Source organism: Nipponia nippon, unplaced genomic scaffold (genome assembly GCF_047370975.1).
Source record: "Nipponia nippon isolate SJK-2023a ecotype South Korea unplaced genomic scaffold, ASM4737097v1 scaffold_3, whole genome shotgun sequence".
Classification (NCBI taxonomy): Eukaryota; Metazoa; Chordata; class Aves; order Pelecaniformes; family Threskiornithidae; genus Nipponia; species Nipponia nippon.
In genome coordinates this window covers 73,091,193-73,118,210 of record NW_028262347.1, presented here as the reverse complement: position 1 = coordinate 73,118,210, position 27,018 = coordinate 73,091,193, and the positions used below count along the sequence as shown (strand labels likewise).

Genomic DNA, 27,018 nt, shown 5'->3' with positions numbered 1-27,018 from the left:
ACTATCAGTTTATAGACAGAAACTGATACCGATCAAGTTCAGGTGACTTGCTCTTGGTGAGAGAGGAAGTCTGGATCAAAGTCGGGGAGTAAATCTAGAATTTCTGCATCCCTACCCAACTTCTCTCCATTAAGCTATCTTTTTTTCTTTCATTGTCCATAGAAATATTTTTCAGCACAGTATGCTGAAGCCAGGCAGGTCAGCTATGTAAAGTAAGGAAAGATGATCTCATAATTAAGCCAATAAACAGTGACTCAGAATTGCTGAATTCAACTCCCAGCATTGGCAGCAACTTCTGTGTAACCTTAGGTAAGTCTCAATTCTTCATTTATAAAACTGAGATTATTTTCCACACACTCTCCCTCCCCGATAGATGCATAGTGTAATAATACATTCATAAATATTTCAGCTGCTCATATTCTATAGGAACAACAGAAAATACGTTATGATCATGCACAAACTAATATGCACAGTGCACTGTGTAACTATACAGACGGTTTGTTATTTTAATTTAATCTTTCTGTGCCTTGCTGGGTAGAATAATTCTTCCCATATTTCACAGTTACAGATTCTCTATCAGTCAGCAGAGTGTTAGCTTCTTCACTGAGACATTTTATCAGCACCTTTTTTAACAGCTCTACTAAACCGAGGGTGGTGAGGGTGTGTAAAAAGACTCTTACTTGTAATCCCCAAGTGAAATGACTATTTCAGTCACTTTGATAAACTGTTTCAAAATATTTGGTAGACTTGTGCTTAATGGAAGCCACAGGCACCACTGCCAAGGAGAAGCTGTTACCAAAGATCTTCTAAACTTAATAGCAATGCTGCTTGAGATTTATTTACCTGAGGAGCACTCGTTGCTACCAAAAAGGCATTGGTCCTTCCTGGATGATCATAATCATGCATGGCTGCAGCTACATAAAGAGCCATCAATTCAAGGGCAGGGATGTTGCCAGCTAGGCATCCATAGCTGTCATCTGTAGGTGTGTATGTCTTCGAAAACACATAACCCATATGGCCGTGAGTGATTCCACTGTCAGAATCTGAGCAGAAATAAATAAATTGGGAAAAAAAAATCCTTACCACTTTTTCAGTGACTTACTGAAACAGATAGAAGCAACAAAGCAGGAAGAGAAGAGGCAAATTTACAACACATAACAGAAAAGTAAACACATCCTGACCACAATGCTTTCTGATTCTGTGCACATGATTCAGTGCAATAGGGCACACAATTGGAAAGGAACAAATTCTGATCCCACCTGGGGATCTTCCAGCCCTCCAGCAAAGTCTGTTCTCAAACTATGTAAGTTACTATAAGCCATGGATTCACAGCCATGCTGGAGCTCTGCAGGTAACTCAATCTTCCCACTCCTTCCTCTAATTGCTTCACCATATAGATTAGTCTATGAGACACTAACAGTCGTTAAAGCAATGGACCAGCATTTAGTAATTCCATTACGGTGCATGTTTTCCAGTCCAAGGGTCTCAACTTTGGATCTTTGCTGATAATCCTCCTAACAGCCTCTTTTTGAAGCAGTTTGAACGTGCCTGTCAGAGGCAGGTACTGAGTGAGATGCTTTGCTAATTTAATCTGCTTGAATAGATCTTCTATGCAGCTGAACACTGTCTTTCGAACAACAAACACCAAAAAGCCCCAAAACTCAACCCCTTTCATTCCACCCATTTCACCTCACCTACAAAGCCTCCAACAACCCTTGCTAATAAAATTTTCCAGGAATAAAAACATTTCCAGCCCCACCAAAACATCCCAAAGAGTTTCACAAGTGATATGTACGTGCCACACAAACACCACCAAAAAAAAGCAGAAGTGGAAGTGGTTTCTGCAGAACAAACTCCTGCTTTTCCAGTAACTCCCTCAGAACTCCCACAAAATACAGACAGGTCCTCTAGTTGCTACAGCTGAACCTGGAGAAGTTAATATAAAAATGCAATAAGAACAGCTTTCTGTAAGGACCAATCATAAAACAGAAGATAAGTGGTCTTGCAAACTAGTTGCAAAATGGTAACAAGTCTCTTTGGAGACAGTGAGGAAAGGCAAAGGAACGCTTCATGACAGCCAAGCAGCCGCAGGTGCACGGCATTACCTGCATGCCCCAGTGGTTTTGTAATAGCACAACAATGCAGGGTTTGAGGATTTAAAAGTCTACATTGCTTCTGGAGCAGCATTGAAAAGCACTACTAATACAGTTTTCCTAGGAAAAAAGCTATTGTAAAAATCAAATGGTAACAGACATCTGTTGTTATGGGTGACCACAAAGGCTTACATTCACACGTTGTTAAACGTAAAGTATTAGGTTTTGGAGAACCAATTTCATTCTCTCCAAAGTTACACAAACATACCTTCACACCTTCAACATCCAACACGCTACTGAATTTAAAAGTCTATATAATTATAATAACGAGTACTGCACACAATCCTCAATTGTTGGCTTTCTTACTCCAAATTTCATGACAAAAACTTTAAAAATACAACATATATACTTGCACATTTAAATATACCTGAATCGCTTGCTGACCCATGATCGTTAATCACGGTTGGGAGTCCTGGGATGGGCTGAGTAGTAAGGTACCAAACGGCATGTAGAACATCAGTTGCGTGGATTCGGTTGTGATCTGTGATACAAAGCAAATGACCCTGCTATTAAACATGAAGGATATTTCTGACAGAGGGAAATCAGCACCATCTAGTGGGTACCGCGTGGCAGTCAATCGAGCAGAGACAAATCAAACATTATCACAAACATGAAAAACAGCTGTATTCTGCAAATGCTCAGTTTTTCTTTTACTAAAGTTGAAGCACATTCAATGGTATGTCTCACATCAGACCAGAAAGCGAAAACAGCAGAGAAGTAGTGGGATCTGCAATGTAGGAAACTTTGCAAAGAAAGTGTTAAGGAGCTGGACCTGTGCTACCAGCTCCAATCCTTTACTCCAGTGGTTGCCTTTAGTTAGTTAAATGCCATCGGGTAAATATGCACTGTTAACCTCTGATTCAAATGAAATCAGTGGGAAAATCTCATCCAATTCAGTAGCCAGATTTCACCTAGCTTCTAAATACAATGCAGGTAACACTTACCTGACTCTACTTGAGCAAATTTGGATGCTGTGCTAGCAGCTGCCCTGCAAAAAAATCAAACTCAGGATATGTGTACACTGCACAGTTAAACCAGGTTCTTTCTGCAGTTTTCTGGCCAGAGATAAGAGTTCTGGCCCTGGATCCTGTAATCTGGCTTACTACAAGCTCTCTTTGCAGAAATGAGAGATAAAAGTCACCCCAAGGCTCATACCATGAAATCCTTCAAGGCCAGATAAACTATCCCACAATCAACACAACTGCCTGAAAAAGAATCACATGCTAGTTCAGCACAGAGCATCATCTAAACACAGGCTAGCAAAAAGCAACCATGGTGCTGAAAGAGGGGTAACGCTTTGCTGCACCAGAACCAAAGCTGGGGTTAAGCCACTGAAGGACAAGCATTTCAGCTTGTGGTTCAAACCAATTTTGGGCAGAGCACAGGTATCTTCTACAGTGACTAGCTAAACACAAAGAAATCTGCTAATCTAAATGATAACCTGTGGCTATATTACTGCTCCTGCAGTTCTGGAAAGATACATTTCAGAGGACAAAGCACAAAAATGTGGCACTCCACTGCTGGGTCACCCCGATCTGTAAAACTCACAGTAACTGGCTACGTCTCTAGGTAATCAGTCATCTTAGTTGGAGATACTGTGGTAATGCCAATCAGTCTTGTGTCTCTCATTGGCAAACCAACTGCTGGAACAGGCTTGATAGGAACAGGTTAAGAACTAGGTTATATTAAGAAGATAATGGTCAAGAATCAGGGTAACACTGGAGATGATATGTATCCTTCACTAGGAAAAATTACCAACACACAAGTCCAGAAGTCCTCTCTAAGAAGTAATGTAAAGTTGACTGGATTCATTAGGGGTGAAAAAACCTCTGTACTCTGGGGAAGTAGAAGGGACGGGCAGCAAAATGTGTAAGCAACCTGGTTTTATTCCTCCTGCATCCTGAAGATAGGAGTGTGCAGCTGACAGAGGGCTTCTCAGCACTGAAGTTGAACTTTAACCTAAGGCCTCTCCCATGAGAGAAGAAGACCTGGGATGGAGAAAGCACCCTGGAGAGCCTTATTTGCCCTTTTGCCACTGCTAGGGGATGGATAATGCCTGTTCCTGCTGGGAACAGCCATCTGCCCCCTCCAGAGCAGCACTGCTGAGCCCACATTTTGAACTCCTGCCATCAGTGGGGCAGCAGCCCCCAGCCTGCATTTCCTTGGCTCTGGCAGAGGAGGGCTCACCATCCTGCTGACCCCACGCTCCAGTGCTCGAGGCAACTACCTACTTTGTCTACACCTAAAATCAGCAGTATCCTGCCTGCCAAGGGCACATGGGTGTAACACAGAAAGGTTTATTATATTCACAATTTGCAATCACTTTGCTTACTCACTAAACATAAGCACGATGTCAAGCCACTTGGCCCTTTTATTTACCCCTTGCTTTCCTCTCTTGCTCTCCATTGTCTTCCCGTGTCCTTCCCTTTAAATATTTGCTAGTGACCGCTAGCTGAAATTTTTAACAGCAAAACAGTAAGCAGCATAGGAATGGTTATTTTTTGAAAGAAGAAAGTAAAGTAAGGCAGGAGTCTCCTCTCCCCTGCCTTCCTTGAAGTACTAACATCTCTCCTGAGACACTAATCTCCTCATGCAAAACCTAGAGGATGGCCCTGCATAGGGGTCTAATGCTTTTCTCAGGAGTAAAGGCTGGATTAGCCTCTTGTGAAACTTGTACTGATTTAATTGAACTGGGATAGTCAGCATTAGTTTTGTGTGAATAACCCATTTTTCAGTTCAGCAACCAGAAGAAAGAAGTGGTTAAGTCCAAACAAATGGGTTTGGTTTTTACCCCTCCACAGAAATGAAAAACTAGAAGGTAAATAATTTTGTATTAGACAAAATATTCCCCTTTACTAAAATGAAACACACTTAAGAAAAACCAAGGAAATGAAGGGCTAGATTCACAAAAATTCTTGAGACCCTAAGAATAGTTAAATGTTTTAAACAAAGAGGAATGGCTCTAGTAGGACAGACAGACTGTGGGACATCCACCTATAACCCCCTCAGGCTATAATCTGCTGCTTCAAATCCCTGATCAGGTTCAAACACAAGGAAAGACTTGAAATTTGGTCTCTTACTTTCCCAGAAGAGAGTCCAAACCACCTGGCTGGGAGGCATTTTGAGGTAGCTTTCCTTCACTCCCTCCCACTATAGCTGTTCCAATTCATATTTAATATTTTGAGAGAGAGGCTATATGACTTATTAAACCAATGTTTCAGACATTTTTCTGGGAGGTGGGAGAAAACAGGGTGTCCTATATTCCTCAACACTGGGGTTATCTACCACCTAAAGAGGGTAATAACTCCTTCTCTCCTCCTGGAAAAAAAGAGTCTTTCGCAGTTGAAGCAGTTTGGTAAATTTGATTTGAATTAGTAAATACTTTGGCGATGACTGAAAGCGGGTTTTTCAGTGAATAAATGATTCACACTGAAAAATACCAGCCAAGCTGTAGTTGCAGAAGAACGGGGTGCACTCATCTACTTGGCATATTTTTTCTGCTTTACAAACCTCATCTCCTTTGGTAGCACAGCACTGCTACTGTGTAAAAATCCAAATTGCTTATGGGGGGGAAATGTTTCAATTAACTCCAACTGGGGCACGGGGGTACACTTGCATCATCAGGAAACAGTTCTTTGTACCTATAGTAGCTTTATATGGTTTCAGACTTGCACAGAATTTGCCATGAGTTATTATGAAACAACATGAAACATTAAAAGCAATGAAAAAATGATGAGAGGCTGTGGTTCAACACCATCCTCTGACTAGAGCGCCGACCATTTGGTCGTGATGTAGCAGAAAAAAAAAAGTAGCTGTTATAATGAGAGAAGAAAGGCTTCAATAACAAAGTGTGTGGAAAATACCCCAAAATTTAAGGAAGCATCATCATCTGCTGGGAGTTTTTACTTACAAGGTATCTCTCGGTATCCACATTCCAAAGCATGAAAGTAGTTCATAAATTCCCTCACTGGTATTTTAAAGGTTTCAAACAGCCCCATGTCTTCAAAAAGCCTGTATGATACCTGAAAAAACAAAACAACCATGCTGCTGTGAGGGGGCGTTCAGGAGACACGAGTGCTCAAAATGTAGACAGCAGCTGCTGCAAAATGGACACTTTTGAAAACAAGTTTGAACTTGACATACAGAACAACGGGACTTAGTAGAATTACTGCCTGACCTTTTCACTTCTTTCACAAATTTGACCCTGAAGTCTTTCATCTTCTTTATTTATTTACTGCTGTTAGCTAAATTCTGTCCTTTTGATGCCATCTGTGTAGTAATGATCTGCCTAGAGCTAAGCAATTTAAAGCAGATTTGGAATGATGAGTGCTATACTGATAAGAAATTGTTACAAATTATGTTTCATGCTTCACACCTCAGTGTAAATCAAACACCTATCCACAGTAATTTCTTTCTGCATATTGTATATACCGATTGGGACCTGTGAGTCGCACTTGAAGTTTAATGAACAGAAACTTCAAATGTCCTGCCACTGTGGATTTTTACAGTAAGAATAATAAAAAAGGATATGAACTTGCAGCATTAATGATCCTCCCACCGCACCTCCCCTCCTAGTCATTCCCTATCAGGAAAAATCTGCACGTGAACTAACTCTGGCACAGCATTGCAACAGGCAGTGATGAAGTGAAAAAAGGTTGAGTGTGGTGTCTGACACCATCCGGGATACCCCTCTAATGACACATATCTGACCGTCAGGGATCTGCTGGTGGCCCCAACTCTTACTGTTCTCACCATAATTGTTGAGTTCCACTAATAAAGCAGTTAGAAAAAAATCACTGCCGGTGGTAATTTCTCTTTGTGGCCATGGCTGTTGGCCATAAAGTGAAAAGCTCTTTATAGCAAAGGAGCAAAGGAACAAAGGAACAACTGAATTACAGTGCTCTGGAAGACATGACCTTAGAATAAAAGGTAGGGCCTGTAGAAGGCCAAACCTTACGCTCCAAAAGCCCCATGGGATCCTCCTGTACTGAGGCAAAGCCAAGAGACTGACTTTATGCATAATTTGGATTAGAAACTGCATAGAATTCTGTTTGTCTATCTGGAATCATGGCTGAAGTAAATCAGCCAGGATGCAAACTTTCAGCTACAGAGATGAGGTGTTTTTACACTCTAGTCTTAGATCACTGAACGGTGAGCTTCATACTTCCAGCAAAATATCCTTGTATAAAAAGAGGAAGTATAAAGAAAGATTATTCTGCAGGAACAAACCTTACTGGTCTACACTACCAATACTGGACAGGTTTGTTAAAGCATGTCATAAAAGCATATTTTTTTCCCCCACCTTGGATTTTGGGGGGCAGGAAGTTCCAGAGCAGTTGAAAAGAAGTGAAGCTGACTGTGATGGATATGAATGATAGCTCTTCCCCATGATTTGGAGTAAAATGGTATTATTCTCTGTGGTCATTAGAAAGCATAAACAGCTAAGCAAGTAATTTAGGCATTTTTGTAATGATTTCTTTCTTTCTCTCTGTCTTAGCAAATGGGGAAGGGATAAGGGCAGGTCAGAAAGAGGAAAAAAGGGCATTGATGTCTTCCAGAAAGTCAAATAACTAAATTCTTTCATTTAAAAAAATAAGAAAAACTGCAGTCTCGTTTATTCCCTGCTCTGGATTAACCCTTTTTAAACACTTCTGTCTTTTAAAATCCTTCCTTCCCAAACTGCCTGTTGCTTCATGAGCTCCCTGGGAGTTACTGAACCATGGGCTGAGCACGGTGCCCTTGCAGCCGCAGTGTGGTCCCCGCTGCCAGGGACAAGCCCAGGAAAACTCCGACGGCTGCCAGGCACTTGGCAGTGGGTGCTCCACACTGCCTCTTCCCTCCCGCCTCCATTTTCTGCTTGTCTCTGCAATGATTGCTAGCACTTGAATGAATAATTTATAACTCAGATACTTCTGGTGGTGCTGCCTGAAGAAGGAAAAGTGCTTCTCCCAAATGATTCCTAATGGAAGCTTTTTTGGAAATGGGGATCGTTATTCACACGTAACTCCTCTCCTGGGTGTTGCAGGCACACATAGATGGCTCTTGTTAGAGGACATGTGCAGAGTTTAGGTTAGCAGTTCCCCACTCATTGTTTGCAGGCAACCCTCTTGCACTCCTTTTTTCTCTCTTGTATTTTCATTCTGCAAACGTGTTTCTTTTAAGTTGCTGGCACCTGGTCTCTGGCTTTGACAAACGTGACTCCTCACAAGGGCTGCTGTGACAATCCTGGGAATATCCCATCCCCCAAGGATTGATTTCCCCTCACTCCTTTCTATAATGGCTGCAGAAGTCTTGCATGATGATGAGATGACCAAACATTCCTCTTGGCACTACCCAGGGACCAACTCACATTCACTGCAATGATGCCACCCTGCCTCGACACTGCCCATGTACTGAAAGCATAGGAGCATCATCAGCATTTCACATCTCTATGGGCCCAGTAATAAAAGCTAGAGAGAGACCTTGACTTTAGCCTGTTCTTTGTCACTTCATTTGCCTTCCAAAGAAAATGAGTTTCTCTTCCACAGGCTTTAGCTTTATAGGAGCTGTAAGAAGAGTGTTAAGTGTGACTGAAGACATTATCTAACTTTATAGCCTGTTGTGAAGCATCAACTCAGTTTGAGAGCTTTGCTGTTCCTTTCTGAAATGAGACTGGTATGTAAATTCCTCTCTAACCCCTATCATACATATTTGTTAGTGCCACATTTAGAGTGCTTTCCACTGTACATTGCACAGATGCTTTTATGGCCGCTGATTGGCTTGGGGTCCTTTTATATGTCTAAATCAATTTAACATTCCAAAAAGAAGAAACAGACATCTCAAGCAGCTTTAAAGATGCTAAGACAGCATTTGCTTCCTAAACTGAATGCTTCCCTAGAGGCACGTGTCAACTCTGCTTTGTTCCATCTCATAAATTTAACCTAGCAAGGCAAACATAGTTAATTCAGCTTGTTAATTCTTTTTAATGGATGAGTCCATTTAATGGCAAAATACAGAGAATAAATCATTAGAGCTTTTGTTTTCCTTTGTTTATAATATCCCAGGATTTAAAAAAATTATACAAGAAAAAGACAATACTTTTAGCTGGAGAAAAAGATTTATTTATTTTAGTTCTCTTATTTCTGAAAATAATTTTGTTAGGAACATATGAGTAGGTGGGGAAAAGAACTAAAGGAACTATATTTTGTGAACAAGGTTGAACTTGCTACATTCTGCTCTTATAGAGTGGAAGTTATTACAAACAGCTGTTAAAATGCTGAATTTTGATCACAAATATTACTTATTAAAGCTTCACTACTTTATATCACAGGCCTCATTTTGTGGCACTGCAAATCAGATAAAGTGCTCAGAACCTGTGCAAAAAGCAGATGCTGGGAAACAGAGTGTGGAGCTTTAGTGCAAATTGAGGAAGGCACAGGGGGATTTTCCTGAGAGGTACAGAACTCCATGCAATTTGGTAAAGTGCTTAAAACCTGTAGACGTACCCATGTAAAACCAGAAAAAATTTTGGCTCATCCAAACTGTTGGTTATGCCATTAAAAAAACTTCTGGTCTTCCTTATGTTTCATTTTTCATCCTATAATGTGCTTTGCTGATAGAAAACACCATGACCAATATGATCTAGAAGAGTGTTTTAATCACACGCTCACTGTCTAGTGCAAAAGTGTCTCAATGATCATCACCGAATTTATATCAATATTGACAGCCAGCCATAGTTTGCCTATTTCTCTAAAGTTAACCTAGAGAGCTGGCAGGCTGGTTAAACATAGATGTTACTCGCCAGCTACAGAACGATAAAAGGCAGACCACAGAATAAATTTGTATTCATGCTGTGGTTTTCCTGGTTGATCACTGGATAATTGAATGTAGCTGAATAATAGTTAACCACCAAGGGACCAAGATTTGATACAGCATTCTCTTGAGCTTGTTGCACTGAGACCTGCCTGACACACTAACCTCTGTGTTTGTGGGGGGTGTTAATTGTCCCACATTATACCAATTAACATAATCTCTTCTTTCAAGCACTCATCACTACATAAAGCCTTGTAAAGTGATACTAGATCAGATTCTCTTGGGGTTTTTTCCCTTCCATCCCTAAATATAATTACTTGCCTTTCCTGTTTAATAAACCTCAATACTTCCATAAGAAAAAATGGCTAATTTATCAGTGTGCCAGGAAAAAGGGCATAAGAGAGCAGAAAGTTCAGCCAAGAAGGTGATTATGGAGGTGACATTAATCATGCTGGGTAGAGATGGGTTGTGTCAGTACTTGCATTCAACTTAAGGGAGAGAATGAAAAACCAATAGTTGAAAGAAAGACTAGCAAGCTCTCACATCCTGATTCACAGTAAATTAGTCTTTCCTATGTAATAACGGTATGAGTTTACTATCAAAGTGCTGACTCTTTAAAGGTGAGGGATTATAACAAGGACTATTTTTTCCCCCACTTCCTGAGACCATGCTTTCTTGCACAGCCTGACTGAAATCTCCAGTATAAAAAAGGACCAAAGTTCTGTATTTCCTGCATCAACTGAATATATTTACTGGTTAGCCCTCCTATGCTGAACCCCATGAGAAATCCTTTCACAAAGAACTCAGTAAGGGGTGACAGCACCTCCTGCAGGTAGAAGAGAATATTCAGAAATTCATTGGCAGAGAGCACCAGGCAAAATAGGTGCCTGTTTTTTTCTTTCACATTTTTAAAATTAAAAATATAGAAATTTAAAAGTAGGGAATGTAATGAGTCTGAGTTCATATTGTCAGCTTTGAATTAGGTGGCAGGGATTATAATTCGTTGGACAACCAGCTTGTAAGGACAATGGGTCTTAACACTACTTTGTCTAAATCTGTCAATAATCTAGCCAGTCATCACAGACAAGATATCCTTCTTACCTGACTGAGAATCCGACCGCATTTCTTTCCAATTTTTTCCACCAAATCAAAGATTGGGAAGTTCCAACTATTTAGCTGCTCCATCAGGGGATCCAAGTTGTCCATAATCAGAGGCTCAGGAGCAAGTACAGGCTTGTCCTATGCCAGAAATCAGAATAAAGAGAAATTTTAGTTCTGTGAAGCATCTTATGCAAAAATTTACGCTCTTAAAAACTGAGGTCACATTAGCATCATCTGTAAGCCAATGGTACTTGAATCAGCTCAGCAGTGATGTCCCCATTTTTACCAGCCTTGAAGCTAGTCACTCTCCTTTGTAATTTGTTTCACTTGAATGAATAGGAAATTCTGTATATGAAACATCAGTCTCTGAACTTATCCATGAGACATGTTCATTCATTCATTCATGGGAATCATTCATTCATTTCCAAGGGAGTCTGTCTTCTTCATTGTAAAATTTGCTGCAGTACAGAGGGAAAAGCATTCAGTTTCTGCTTCTGCATCAGGACCCATTCATTATAATCTAACATGGCTAATGGAGCTTGGTCCAAGTGAAGACTGTACTTCTTAAACTGAAAATTACGTGTTTTTCAAGGTCTGCAAATAAAAGATGGGGTGTACCCCTCCTTTCACATTTCTTCCTTTATACTTCCTTGAATTTCGTTATGACTAAGAAACTGTACATGAGTAAATGCCAAAATATCCCAAGAAAAATGCCTTCTCTCAGCACATCCAACTCCGGTTCAACAGATTACAATAAATTTTTCAAGAGCTCATGCCAACTTAAATTTGTTAATTCAGTTGTACAACAGGCTGTGGAAAATTTAGCTAAACAAAGCTTTCCCTCCACATCTCAACCAAGCTTACAGCTGATACAGTAGTCATGAGAAGATCAGTACTTGTTCACCATACTGCAATGTTCTTACGTTCAAGACATACACCAACAATAACATCATGCACCCTCAGACAAGTGTTAATTTATTTTAAAATAAGGACCACTGTATATATTAGCCAAGATTGCAAGGCCATTGAGAAGCTGAAGTGGCTGAACAGGAAGAGTATATATCACAGTGGTAGTCTGAGAAGGTAATTTCCTTCCAATCTATTCCCTTTAAAGGCAACACTAACACAGAAGCCAAACATTTCAGAAATGCCTAATGCCAGATCCATAAACTTATATTTATTAATCAAAATAGATGGTTAGTTTCACAAGTGGCCAGTGCTTAGCAGCCGTCACACATTTCAATGGTTCCTTTCAATTCTTGAAAGTCAATCTTTCTACTGCAAGGTAGGAACCTGCTGCAATTGTTGCTTTAAACCATGGTCACAATCTTTACACAGCCCTAGGGTTTTTTTTTTGTGGGGTTTTGGGTCTTTTGGTTGGTTTGGTTTTTTGTCGTTTTTTTTTCCCCCCAGTGTCAGTATATGCTCAGTCTACTGTGCAAATGGAACTTAAACAAGCTACCTCAGGTGGTATTAACGGATGCAGAATGATGGTCTCAGGTGTGTACGTCCTGCAGACGGATCCCTTCCGTGTCTGCTCTTTGGAGCAATCTGTCTCATCATCATTTTGTACGATATCACTGCTGTCACTGTTGTTGGTCTCATAGTCGGAAGTGGCTTGAGCAGGATCATCTACAACACAAATCACAAAGCTTGTTGTGTGAACAGCAAGGATTGCATCAAAGTCATCCTGTGACCTTCTGAATAATAGCAACAGGATCTCTGACTCATAATACATATGTGCTGCTTGGCTGGGTCCAAAGTCGGACAATCTGTCCAAAGGCATAAAAGCATATACCCTGCAGAGTGAAAAACGGGATCAGGGATTGAAGAGTGAGAAAAATTTTGAGGGCCATTATTTGAGCTGACTAGGTTAGATGAGGGAAACCATATTTCCTTTATATTTTAATTCTATTCTTCATTAGCATTTTGCACATGTACATACAAAAAGGAAAGAAGCCTCAAAGACAATTTGTATGGTCTCACCTACGTATGTTCTCCTTTTATGACAGACTGAATGACTATTGAATTTTAAGGGATGAGGTGTTTTTGATGGACAAAGAATTACCTGTTCGGTTCAGGGTGTGTGTAGTACCATCATTTCTATCTAGTGTCCCATCACCAGCTTCTATTTGGTTATAGGGTCTGCCACAGCTGAAATACATCAAGAAACATGCATAATAGAAAGAACGATGTGCATTAGACAGTCTTATGTAAAATGATTTCCTGCTGACAGTGTAAGAATATGTCATAGAGTATAAGGTATGGTACAGGGTGCATTCTCCACACAAAATTACAAGAGCGAGCTGAAGTTTTATTGGAAGTCAGGAACTTAAAAAGACAAAACTACAAAAAAACCTTGAATTAACTGGCCGCCACCACTAAATTTGTGTTGCCAACAGTAAACCTATACCATGTGATTTTTTTTTTTTAAATGAATTTTTTATTCTCAAAGTTTATCAGTACAAAAAAAATCCCCTGGTTTTGTACCACAGCTGCCCTATAAACATGAACTAAAATGATGAAAATATGCCGGAGTGCCGTACAATCTTATATAATTCAATTTGAACACAGTCACGATGTGGCTTTACTCTCCTTTTCTTGCTTAAAACTTGAATATGTTCCTCTTAAGGAGGAAAAAGGTATTTTGGCATTACTTCAGTGACAACATACCAAGTATATCAGAACTAAGGGGGCATTTTGCACAGAACATGAGGTGAGTGATCTGTCATCCAGACATTCAGCAACGAAACAAGAAGACAGTTTGTTTCGTCATTCTCAGAACAGAAAGACATTGCGGGAGGGATCGCAGTATCATGGCCCTTCCAAATGACTGGCTCTTCCCTTCCACTAAAATGCTTTATTCCTTGTGCGTGATTCCCTTTAAGCCCTAAATGTGAGTTTAGTACCAGCTGGAACATTTCAAATTACGATGTCCCGATATGATTGAATCTAGGACCTGAAGGAACAATGATATATCATGAAAACATGAAAGAACTTAACAAATCTGTAGCCTCATTTAGCAGCACTATATCAAATCTGTCCATGAAAAAATGACATTTTAACATTTCTTTCTCCGGTTCGAGTCAGTTTTTTGTGGCATATCTTATATATAACAGCCTTTGCAAAGCAACTATTACAAAATCATTTTATTTGGTCAAACTTTGTACTAGGAACTTTGCACCAATGGAAGTTCACCATATAAAAATGGCTGAAATCCTATGCCAGGTGGTTTTTGACTAGGTCATCCAAAACATATTCTGGAGCCTGGTATGCCCTGCAAACATAATGAATTCCTGAAAGCATTTTAAATACAAATACAAATCTGTATACAATGATAGTTGCAGTGCATAGCCAAGCAAATAAATCTTGTATCACTCAGGTTTATAAACAAGATGAAAAAAAAAGAAGTATTAATTTCTCTCTCCTACATTCCTTGTCGTTTCCATAAGGTCAAAGCTAACAAGCCAAAATGTAAAAGTAAAAGAGAAAGAGAGCCTTTGATTGGTTGTAATGCTACAAGGCTTTTGCATCATTATGAGTGCACCTCTTTATTTCCAGATCATATGCAAACTCACACTGATTTAATATGTATGGTCCACATAAAACACTATGTTAAAAAAAAAATAAATACTGAGCTACCTAGTAGAACACTTGGAATCTGCTTTATGTCAGAAGTAAACATGCCCATGAAACTTTAACTCAATCCCCTTCATGCACAGGCATTATAATATACTTCTTAATCACAGGACTGTTTAACATTTTTCCCACGGGATTCCTGCCTCATCCACTAAGCAGGATTAAAAATGATTACTTACAAGTTATTCTAACAGCATTGCCTGGTGTATGTTCTTGTTTAATGCAGTTTTCAAACTCTGCTGTCCTACCACATTTCACTTTGTAAGTAAAAGAAAAAGTACAGTAAAACTGCTGTCTTGATGCCACTGCCTGGGTGGATCTGATTTAAAGAACTGAACCCATCAAGAGTTCATTTTCTCTTCTGTTGTTGTTGTTGGGGGAGGGATTGGTTTGGTGGTGGCAGAGGTTTGCTGACTTGGTATTATTTCCTAGGCAAGGCAGTTTTTTTGGCAGTAAACGTAGGGGATTGCATACCATGTAGACTATCACTCCACAATGTGAAAGCTCAAACATTACAAGATTTATTTCCAGTATTTGTTAATTTAACCCTCTCAGCTTGCCTTAGCCATTTAATTTCTTCGGGGTTTTTTTTGGGTTTTGAAGTTTTTTGTTGGGGCTTTTTTTTTTTTTTAAGTTGCGCTTACATTACTAAAGGGTGCATTATTTATGTGCTGTTGGTTCAGCTTGGATCTATGGATATGACATCTCTATGTACTAATGGCTAGAAATGTGACACTGCTTATGATTTTTTGATGGACGTTAAAGCAACAGTGACTATTAGTAACTGTGGATGCCAATTCTATCAGCAGTCATTACACCATAATATTTTAAATAATGTGTTTGCTTCAAATAATCAGCAGCAAAGTCTATGCCAGCAATGTAACTATTCGTAATGCTTACACAGTCCAAGCATTTGAAAACAAGGAAATTAAGAACCTAAATATGCTATGCAACCTATGTAGATCACATAAGAAAGTAGCCACATAAAAGCTAATGAGCATTTCACTAATGATTACCTTGAAATCAAAGTATACACATATCAAGAAAATATATTTCATTACTATCTACAACAACCTTACATTGATTTTTTTGACGTTTTTTATGCAATTGTTAACTGTTCTCTTTAATAGAGGGCTTCTAGCGATAATTGTTACTAGTTAAAGTAATAATATTTTGTTGAAGTAGTAATAAAGGCACAGTTTAATAAGACAGTAGCATGTTTATGGTATATTTCTTATATGTAATATAGTGTTCATTTCAGATGAATCAGTGCAAGTCCCAGTTTTGCAATACCTTTGGAAAACTTTTAAAAGCACTTAGTTTCTATTTAGTCACCTAAATACATCTTAAAAGCCTGTCAGGATCCTAGTCTGAACTCCAGCGAGGATGACTCCCTTGAGCAAACTCGCAATCTCAATTTTGACTTTCTCATACCCACTTCCGAGCCCTGCACATAGCACACCGAGACACATCCAACATCATGTGATTGAAGCCAGAAACAAAAAACTATTTCCAAAGATAGTTAAACTTGATAACATTTAACCCAGCCTCAGATAACATGCTGTCTACTGGCTAGCCAATAATCACAAATCACTCACTACTATGAGCAAAAGTTACATCTCATGAGTAAGGCAGCCTTGAAACTGCACCAGAACAGGTTTCTAAATACCAGTCTTTCCCACTATTCTGAACTAGACACATATTGCAAACTCCAGTAATCTAACTTAGCAACTGAATCCTTTTCGAGAAGATAAGCAGGACAACTTTTTCCAAAATGCTGATTTCGCAGAGCAGGTCTGTGTAATCTAATAATGGGCTACTTTAAAGTGTGAAATTAAACTGTGTTACTGTAACTCTTCGTAGCAGAAAGAACTTGGCTGCAGTTGATTTCTGAAAAAAACCCCAATGCTACATAATCTTACTCTGCTTAAGGAGGACAGGATCCAATCCTTCTGAGAGAGCACTCAAAATTATGTAGTCTTCAGGCATTACTGGCACACCTTTATCAGAAGGCTACAGGCCAGCAGGTTTTAAACCTTAGCAGTCAGATTTTTCTATCAAACATCAGGTGCCTGCTGTGAAAGACTTGGCCTGTGACCCAAAAACAACTGCTTATGTTAAGGGCATGGTGTGAGAAACACAAGTTGTTAACATGAAATCCTACTTTGGGATCTGCAAGTTATTGACGAAGAACTTATTTATGAATCAGACTGTGCATCTGACATGAGTAAAAGCTATAAATGTAGCTAACTGTCTTGCACTTTAAAAGCACTTTGTAGCATCAATCTACACGATTCCTCATATACTAAGAACTGCTTAGATATGGTGAAATATCAATACACAATACCGCATCAAATCACAAAAACTTGTATGTGGGCCAAAAGAGCTTATTCGCGAGAACGTGAAAAGATTCCAACACGTGTCAAATTACTATCTTACCTGCTGCAGATGACAGAGGGGCTGATAATAGGGTCTGACAGGCTAGGTGCACTCTGAGTAGAAGTTAAGACTTTGTGTGGCTTTAAGCCTTGCTTGGTGTCAGTATCTGTAGAGTCTGGAAATGACACGGAAGATGTTTTTCCGGTAGGACTTGTAGCAGGCGTCCCCTGAATCGGTGAATGGCATGGGGAGGTGAGAGGTGAAATATTTGGTGGGATACCTGGCAAGAGAAAAGAAGAGTCTTGTCAATTAACAGAAGTGGCAGATGGTTGTATGAGTTCACTGTGCAGAAATAATCCTCTTGAGATGCGCAGGTAGCAGCATAGCTTCCAAATGGAAAAATAAGAGAAAACCCTCCTCCACTCTGAGCCAAGCCCACGGCTGTCATAGAAAGATGAAGCTCCATTAATATCAGCCACTTCTACCTGCTGAAGATCTGGCTCAAAATATGAAGCATATTCTCCCTGATGAGCAGGATGCGCTAACTGGCAGGCATGAAATGAAAGGCATGCATTAGTGGCACGACTACTGCTAGCAACATGTTCTAGTGACAGAGACACTAAACTCCAAATAGGCAGTTCCCAGACCCATCTACAGTTTCTCTTTGCTTCACTGTCTCCATCTGTAAAGCAGGGACAAGAAAGGCTTACACACATTCCCAGCAAATCTGAATTTCTACGTGTGAAGACTAGCAATAAACCAAAAAAGCAATTTTTAGTAGTCATACATTATATGAATATAAAATATTGCACTTATGGTGCCATTTCCACATTCCTCACAGATTTCAGCCTTGATCTTGTGCAGCTTGAGTTTACATTTCAATATCCGTTGCTCACTATGGGAGACTTGCGACCATTACCTGTACCACATGGTATTGTACTCCTGAGCTAGTGTATCAGAAACTGCTAATATCCACATGTGCGAACACCAGCAAGATGTAGTTCTTTCTGTCCCTCATTCTATCTAACCACCACTGCCAAGATGAAATGCATCAGCCAGTCCAGTGTTTCAGATGAAGTGCCACCTTCTTTTTGAACCCACTTTACATTTTCTACTCTCAGACAAAAAGGTCCCATTCATAACAAAGCGCAGAGGAGCAAACCTAATCTATCTTAAAAGGAAATGCATATAAATTGACCTCCTGTTACAAAGTTTGTAGGAACTCAGCCCCAGTTTATTTACCATGTTCATCTTCAAAGCCAAATGATATAAAGAGCTTAGGAACTTTAACCGGTTTTATGTTTGAATTGTGCCCACTATCTAAATGCATTCCAGACACAAAAATTATCTTAGAATAAGGCAATATGTTGATCTAAGTTTATGAAATACTAACCTTGCAGGATATATGTGTACAGTTCTAGTGGTTTTTCCTGATAACAACTTACTGTGATATGAGGTTAAAATATGCTTTACTGTTGACAATCCAAGAGTTAAAAATAATCTCTGACAGTTACTACACTGTAATTTTGAGACCTCTAACATTTCCTAGGTTTTGATTAGGGTATTTCTTCAGCAAACATGTGGTATGTATTACTGTCTTAATTCAATGATTGCAACTAGGATATTACACTAGTCTTGAGATCAGAAACGTACAGCCTACAAAGCAATTAAAAAGTTATCAGATGTCCATGACATATGGAAATTGCTTTAAAATACAGAAAGCCTCCGTTTCACATTTACTAATCCTTTGAGATATCTGCTTTCCATCCAACAGAAATAGGTCTTTAAAAACATTTCGCCGTCTATTAGTTGCACAGAGGATTGAGTTGGATTACTATCTATGAGCTGTATGTTACCAGGTAATCTTCATGACTGTTAGACAATACAATATATATGGTCATCTTTCAACAATTTAAAACAAGTCCTGGGAATTTAAATGGCAATTTTCTCAATAATGTTTCTAATCACAGCTGGCTTTCTACTGCTAGTCTGGGCTCCTGTCTCTTGAAATACATTCGGTTGTGTGTTTTTTGTTTTTTTTTTTTTTTTTTAAAGAGTAATTTGCCAGGGTAGGTAACCAAAAATAAATAAATTTACCAGAAAAATGAAAACCAATTTTCAATAAGCCAACATTTAACCATTTATTGGCAAAAGTGAGAGAAAACGTGTCTTGCTATAGCAAGAAATTTTGAACAATCAAGATAAGAGAAGAATAACAATACAGGGAGAATTTTTTTAAGTACATCCATCTGCTTAGGTCCTCCAGAACTTTTACACATGTGCAGTGTTGAAGAAATAAAACAGTAACTTCAATGTCATGTGAAATTACATATGAAAACACTTGAGTTTACCTCAGAATTTTGCCAAAATAGGTATAGCTAGCAGTGTTTTAAAATGCTAATGTGTTCATGCATAATTAAAGACACATTTTGTAAATTAACAGGTTTACAGATTTAGCTAAATCAACTTCTACCAAGAATTATTATATATTGCCAATGCAGCTAATATATAAAAGTCTAATTTGTATTAACTAGTGCAAATTGAAGCAATTCTTTAGTTGGAACATGAAAACAAATCATAATTAAAAATGCATGATTGTAAACAGTCTAAAACATCAAAATATCAATCTTCTGCATAAAATGATGAGCCAAAATTTTTACTCCTGTCAATCAGTGCCCCTAGGAATTGCTTGTGATGGAATGGAGCTCTCTCTTCATCATGGCGGAGCTCATGTATTTGGGCAACAGAGATGACTATTAACAATTTCTAGAAGCAGAAGAGACTAAATGTAAAACTGACTGATGGGGTTGATAAGTCTTGTTTTCCAAGTATAAAATATCACACACACACATACCCCCCCCTTTCAAGTTAACGGGTTAATCTCCGAAAATCACAACTCTAAGTTGAATTTGTTTTGTTCTAAAACAAATTCCTGGATTCTTGGTACTATAACTCCATTATTTTCCAGGTTCAATTTTATTCATTTGCCTATATGCCTATTACCTTTTTAGATAATATTGTGTTACTTAACCTTCACTGTGCCATAACAAAGCAGATTTTGTATAAGAGCAGATAAAATAAACTCTTCAGTTTGAAAAGGAGATGTGACGTGACAGTGCTAGATCTGCAGAAGAATTGTGCAGCCATATCTTCAAATCCCTCTGTATGCTGGGATTCTCTGACATTTCCGATGTCAGGCCTCAGGCATCTATCAATTTCCATCTGATGTCTGTGTGGCCAGTATCTCTGAGTAACATTATCTCAACATTATTCCGTGTTTGGAAAAAAAAAAAAAAGGCTGATTTAAAAAAGGAAGGCCTTGTGATCATTTTGAATTGCAAGTTAAAGCATGGGTAAACATTACTTTATCCTGCATTTGAACAGGGAAGAGAACCACATTACCGTGGATTAAGACTGCTTCATGGCTGTCATATTGCACATTTCATTATTAATTGAGAAGTCACCTTCTCAATTTCTTTCCCTCAGTTAAACCAGGAGTCATTTTTTTAAAGGCCCAAAAAGCCGAGTAAAATGCCCTGTATTTCTCATCTCTAAAAAATCAGTAAGAACTACCTGGACTTTCTCAATAATGAATATACAGGGACAGACCTCTGAGTTATAATGGCTTTGTCTTGGATATGTTTGCATAAGATGGGTCAGTTGCTGCCTACAGCTCCGAATGGCATTATGTAGGTTGTGCTTCAGCAAATCTCAGTCAGGCAATATACACAGACAGCTAATCTAACAAATGTTATAGAAAACACTCTGTTCTCAGCCCTGTTGTAGTCAAGGGAATTACATGGATATAAATCACAACATGATTTAGTATCGCATTTGCCACATCATGTGATGACTGACCTCTATAAATCATAAAAGTCAACACATTTACAATTGCATCACTATGAGCTATAGTATTTTAAGCCACTGGTTTTTTTAAATAAAGGAAATAACTATATTTATATTGATGAAAAAATTAGAAAAGACACAGATTGGACAGAGATCAAAAGCAGCTGCACATGCTAGTCACAGGGAAGCAGCTAAATGAGCCTGACAGAGCCACCGATGCCCACTCACCTTGCCGGCTCTGCCTTTTGGCATTCAGGTGGTTGGTAGAAGACATGGCGTAGGAGGTGGAGAAGGACCTGCTCTTCGTGATTGTCATCAGAATTGAGCTGTTCCAGGAGTCAGTGCTGCAAAACCAGAGCGCAAACAAGCATCGTCCGACACAGTAAAAAGCCTCAATGGCAGATCTTAAGAAGTTAGGAGGCACAGCAAGAAGTACATGATACTGAGATAGTACAAAATCTGAGCAGGAAAACAGCATCTATCTGCTGGCTGAACTGCTATTTGTGAGGCGCTCAGTACTGTATTCAGCAGAAGTATTTATAATGCAGACACTCCAAAGCTGGACTTCCTTCAGTGCTGAGGCCTATTCATTTTATTTATACAAAGATGTCTTCATTATATTGTTCTGACAGTACAAAGAGGCTTAAAAGTTGACTTGAAATAAGTTAAATTTATATTCTCTTTTAACACCTCCTTACAAGAGCCAGAAGTGCCGGAAGTTCTCAGTGTAAATGAAAAATCACTCTCCTCGACTGCTCCAGCCACCAAGGCAGATACCCAGTAACCGTTTGGGCACTGGAGGAGCTCCTCCAGAGGTTGGAAGAGACTTGGAAGAACCTTGCATTGCTGTTGCTAGTGGTGTGACTCTTCTCTGGGTGAAGCGCTTCATGCTCTAGCCAACTGAAATGCGTGCTGTATCTCAAAAAAAAAAAAAATCCTATTGACAGGCCCTTAAGACATTGGTCACTGATCCAAGAGAAACTCACTGAAGGAAAACAGGGTGCATGTGTCTGAGTGTGTGGGGAACAAATGCTGGTCCCCTACAACAGGATGGGCTCATGCTTTCAGCCTTCAGGTTATAACTGTAGACCAGAAGAGGCCAAATACTTCTGCAAAGCAAGAGAATTGTATTTATCATTGTTTTCCCAAATGACACTCATCAAATGTCAGCTGCTTGCAGGGATGTAGCACTGGCTGTTATCATGAAGCCTATGACTTCTCTGGACAGATCTGCTAGGCCTCTCAGGCTCCACATTTCTCCTCACAGCCTCAGATCCAAGTGATGAGATGACACGCAAGGCAGAAGACAGCCTTTTGAAGCAGCCTAGTCCCACCTGAACTTGAAAAAAACTTGAAAAAAAAAATGTGGTCTGGGAAAAAAAAGCATGTAACATTGTCTTAACTCTACAAACACCTTATTGTTTTGGAAGAGCAAGCACTACCTACAAAAATATTTGCTGGTTGTCTCCATTGGCTCAAATTCCTATAATCTGTGATGAAGTAAGATGAAGAAAGAATCCAGCTGTTTTTAAAATTTTGTTTGTTTGTTAGTTTTGTTTTGTGGTTTTGGTTTTTAATTGACAGGAAGAATATAACACACTGGCCCACTGTGAAGAAAAACCAAACCAAACCAAAAAACCCCAAACCACGTTCTTTGACTTCTTAAGGGAGAACCACTGGATATAGAAGTGACTAACGGAAGGAATGCGGAAGCTCTATTATTTTTCCCAAATTATTTGAAGCTATAAGAGGACCACGTCTTACCGGTTTACTGATGTGGGGTTGGAAGAATACAGGATTGCTAATCTTAAATAGAGATTTAAGGGGGATTTTTGCACATATGTGACCATAAAAATCTAGAGGTGATGTCCCAGGCTGTGAGGAACAAGTTGCAGATTTTGTAAATGCAGAATCTGCCACAGGCAATTCCAGTGCCATTTCCCCTCTCCTACTCTTCAAGCCATGAAATGTTTCTTTCTCTGTGACCTGTGGCGTGCTTGAATTTGGTACAGGGGAAGTGGCAGATAATCAAGATTTTTTTTCCTTTCAGTTCAAACTTCTTTTCCTTGAAAGCAAATCTGTATTGGTCTGCCAAAATTTTTAAAGCTAGACTTATAGGATTCATTTTTCCCCTTTCTGGAACACACATTGTTTCCCCTACTGTAAAAGAAGAACTGCAAACAGTAGGCTGGGAGGCTTGACAGAGCTATAATTATACAATTGGCGACATTAAACGTAGGAAGAATTGATAGCCTGCTTAGTTGGCTCATCATGCAGAGTTATATAACACTGGGAGAAAAGGACCAACAATAATATTTAATTGCTCTCCTTCTCCCTCTGATTCCCATCTTAGGATGCTTACATACTATGTGAGAGTCTGGAATCAACAGTATAAATCAAATGCACCCTGGGAACCACAAGCTGGTGACTGAAGAACATTTCCATTTGGTTATAGCTTTTTTGTATTTACTTTTACTGAGATACATGGGAGTCCTCACAAAGGGTTTTGGCTAACCATGTATTTTTCTTGCACCAGACATTCAGTGTACTCTGCAGGCTGCCTTGAGCACCTAGACGCCCTGCATGAGAGCTGCCTCTGTGGGAAAGGTTTACGTATCTGGAAGAAAGACTGACAAAAGCAGCTCTCTGGGGCTGCATTCACCCAAGCTATCCAACTGCAAACACTGGTGATACCGAGCCTTCTCAGGTCCTATCTTTTTCTCCACTACCAGCACAAAACTTTGAATTGCAGAAAAACGTGTGAGTCTTCTGGTATCACGGCTCTGAATTATCTTCTCGAATTTGGTGCTCTTGCTCTGCTCTTCCTTTCCCCATAGCAAAGCACGTCTCCACACTCTCTCCTCATCTACCAGCCCCAAGATGATAGCCCTTGCTGAGGTGGGGAGGGGACCTGAATTTCATTCTCACGGGGTGGCACCATAACTACCAGGCTGCATGACTGACTGGCCTCTGTCCTTCCTTTGAAGGCTCTGCTCCTTTCTGACTAGAATAGAAAAATATTCATGGAGCCAGAAAGGAGGAAATCCTGTTAAAATAGCTATGCAACATATCACAGTTAACAGCGTCTGGGGCGCAAGCCTCTATTCTCACAGACGAGCGCCCTTCCCACAAGACTAACATCCGTTCAACTCCTTCCTTCACTGGCTGCTACTGGATTATCTGCCACAGCCCCTGTGGAGGGTTAAATGCAGCTCACTTCAGGCTATCTGCTAGCATACAAGTCCCAAAATGGGAGGTACCTAGGTCTGAACACTGTCAGGCAGAGAAGCAACTTTACTAGGGTAGTTCTCTGCAAATGCCCTAAACCAGTCAGCTGCTGGCTGTAAGCAGCTGAGTGGACACAACTTCTCTCTCTCCATTTCATGGGACGACTATGTATTTTACAATGCTGGCTCAGGGATCAGGCCCTGAAAAAAAGAGAATGGGGAAGAGTGAGCAGGGAATACCTAACTGATATAGTCAGTAATGAGGGACTATAGCAATAAGATAAAACCCCATCACTTCACACTAGCGAGAACTAGTGTGCTTCTGGGTGACTCTGAAAGACTTTCAGGGATGTGCTTTAGGAAACTGGAACTAAATTTTGGGTTGGGCAGAAAATGGAGTAGGTAGCACCTCAGCCTGTGCAAACCTCTTTGCAGATCTAGTGCTCTGTTTCTACAATGTGCTATCTGAACATAACCTTAAAGTGTATGTGTCGTGACTGAATCCAGAACTTTTTCCAGGCAAGACAAACAAATAATGTACAATTCCTCCAGTGATTTTGCTGAAATTCATTTCAAGGTTTCATTAATTATTGCTTTGTAGTTGTGACTCTTCCAGTATCAGCACCTGCTTACAGAATCCTTGAAAATATGAGGCATCTTAAACGAATAAGTAAATAAATAAATCTTAAACAGAAGCAGGCACTCAGTCTGCGCCCCAACAAAACAGCTATGTGTATTTGCTTCTTGTGGCAAATTAGGAAAAGCTTTTTATCTAGATGAGACAGTTGGGATTAAGGATGGGACAGTTGGGATTGTGAATCCCAGAAGCTAAACTCTGTGGTCAACAGGAAAGAAGTGTTCCACTGCAGTGCTTAAAGTTAGGGAAAGTACAGCAATCATCCTGCAAGAAAACTTTACACTGCCCATTTCATCTTCAGCTTTGCTGTCAACCGCTACGAGCAAATCTTCCTTTGTAATTTTACTCTTAGATTATACCTTTTTCTTTCCCAATGGTAACAAATCTACTTTCTTCTCTCCACTAAATCACTTCTTGACTTATCTAACTCAATGGTTTTTATTTACCATCTATTGCTGGTATTGCGTTTTCATGACTTCATTCAGGGAGCCCTAAGCACTTATATTCTGGAATTAAGTGCGTACATGGGATGCAGGGCATGCACAGTGCTGTATGGTCTGATAATATTCCATTTCTATGACAGAAAACCACAAAATTGTGTGTTTTAGGAGGGTCCACTTAAAATCAGGGTTTGTGTTCTGGAAGTTAGCATCTAGAGGATGGACAAGTGCTTTATGAACTGGTTTAATTACAGGACCACATCACTAGGTGTGTTCTTAGAAGTGATGTTCAGCAGCCGGATTACTTGTCAGAATTTTTTTTTTGGCTGTGCAATACCCATGGAGGAAACTGCTGCATATCAAGAAGACTTTAACCAGATACTCTGCCTTGTTTCCAATTTTATTGTGCAATTCTGCACTTTTCTAGCTTTTTTTGTTGCTAGTTTTTTTTTTTTTTTGCTTCCCAAAAATAGGAATAGTTTTGGCATAATCTGACTAAAATTGGGAATGCCACTTCTTTGGCAACCCAGTTTAGAAAAACATGAAGAAGTAGTTCTAACACACTTTGGAGTCAGCATTTTTAAATGAGGGACATCATCACACAGAACCAAAGCAATTTTCCCAGGGAGAGAGACAAAAAAGAGAGGAGGTAATTTGTAACCTGGATGAAGATGATTCATGAGGTTTGATGCTGGCACTGCGATCCCTTCTCACTGGAGCTGGCTCCAGTGTAGGTAATCCTGTGGCTGATGTTGTTGTGGTCCAAGTTGAGGACACTCGTCTCAGCAGTCCTGGAGGCAAACTCCTCCGTAAGCGCTAGAGAGAAATCAGTTGCTTAGAGTTTATATAGACTTACAAAACGTTTAAACATGCAGAAGAAAAACATTTCCATGTGATTAATTCTGCCTGACAACACCTAGTGAGGTCCCTTAAATCTGGATTCTCCCAGGTATTATGGTGCCCACTTCTGTTCAAAGCAACACAGCCAGTGCTCTAAATGCTTGGAAGGTCTGGACTACCCTCCCTATTTCAAGTTTAAAAAAAGGTATATATCCACAGCCCCATGGCCACAGATGTTCAACACTTGGAGCTCTCACTGGAGTCAGCCAAAGTTGGTTGTGCTCTTTTAAAATTTTGGTCTTACATGATGTGGCCAAAGGCACTTACACAAGTAATCAGGACCACAGAGCTGACTGAAGGATTGGAGCATCTGTCATAAAAGGAAAGGCTGAGAGAGCTGGGATTGCTCAGCCTGAAAAAGAGAAGGCTCAGGGGAGATCTTACCAATGTATATACAAATACCTGAAGGGAGAGCGTAAAGAAGATGGAGCCAGGCTCTTTCCAGCAGTGTCCAGTGACAGGACAAGAGGCAATGGCACAAATTGAAATACAAGACATTCCGTTTAAATGTAAGAACATATTTTTTACTGTGAGTATGATTGAACACTGACAGCGGTTGCCCAGAGAGATTGTGGAGTCTACATCCATGGAGATACTCAAAAGTCAACTGGACATCCTTCTGAGCAACCTTCTCTAGGTTGAGCCTAGAGAAACCTGCTCCAGGCTCAACTTGCTTGAGCTGAGGGACTGGATTAGATGATCTCCAGACTGGACTAGACGATCTCTAGATGGACTTTCAACCTCAACTATTTCGTGATTTAAACTGTCATGAACGCTCAGAATCAGAGATTCAAGGCAAGAAAGGCTGTAAGAAAAATAAGGGAGAGGAGCTCCAACTTTTTTTCCTGCTATATCTACCCAAACCAAAGATCACTCACTGAAACAAAACTTCCATGCTCTGGGAT

General features: G+C 39.7%; 1 protein-coding gene across 1 annotated transcript in view; it reads right to left on the bottom strand.

The window, feature by feature from the left end:
• The window catches only part of PDE3A (phosphodiesterase 3A), a 262,587-nt gene that overhangs the window by 22,151 nt on the left and 213,418 nt on the right, over positions 1-27,018 (bottom strand). Inside the window, exons 4-12 of the mRNA XM_087766233.1 lie at positions 25,875-26,029; positions 21,138-21,253; positions 17,124-17,343; positions 13,114-13,199; positions 12,508-12,677; positions 11,046-11,183; positions 6,064-6,175; positions 2,521-2,634; positions 844-1,043 (exon numbers count right to left, since the gene is read on the bottom strand). Of these exons, the coding sequence (XP_087622359.1) occupies positions 844-1,043; positions 2,521-2,634; positions 6,064-6,175; positions 11,046-11,183; positions 12,508-12,677; positions 13,114-13,199; positions 17,124-17,343; positions 21,138-21,253; positions 25,875-26,029 (1,311 nt within the window). The remainder of the gene's footprint in view (positions 1-843; positions 1,044-2,520; positions 2,635-6,063; positions 6,176-11,045; positions 11,184-12,507; positions 12,678-13,113; positions 13,200-17,123; positions 17,344-21,137; positions 21,254-25,874; positions 26,030-27,018) is intronic.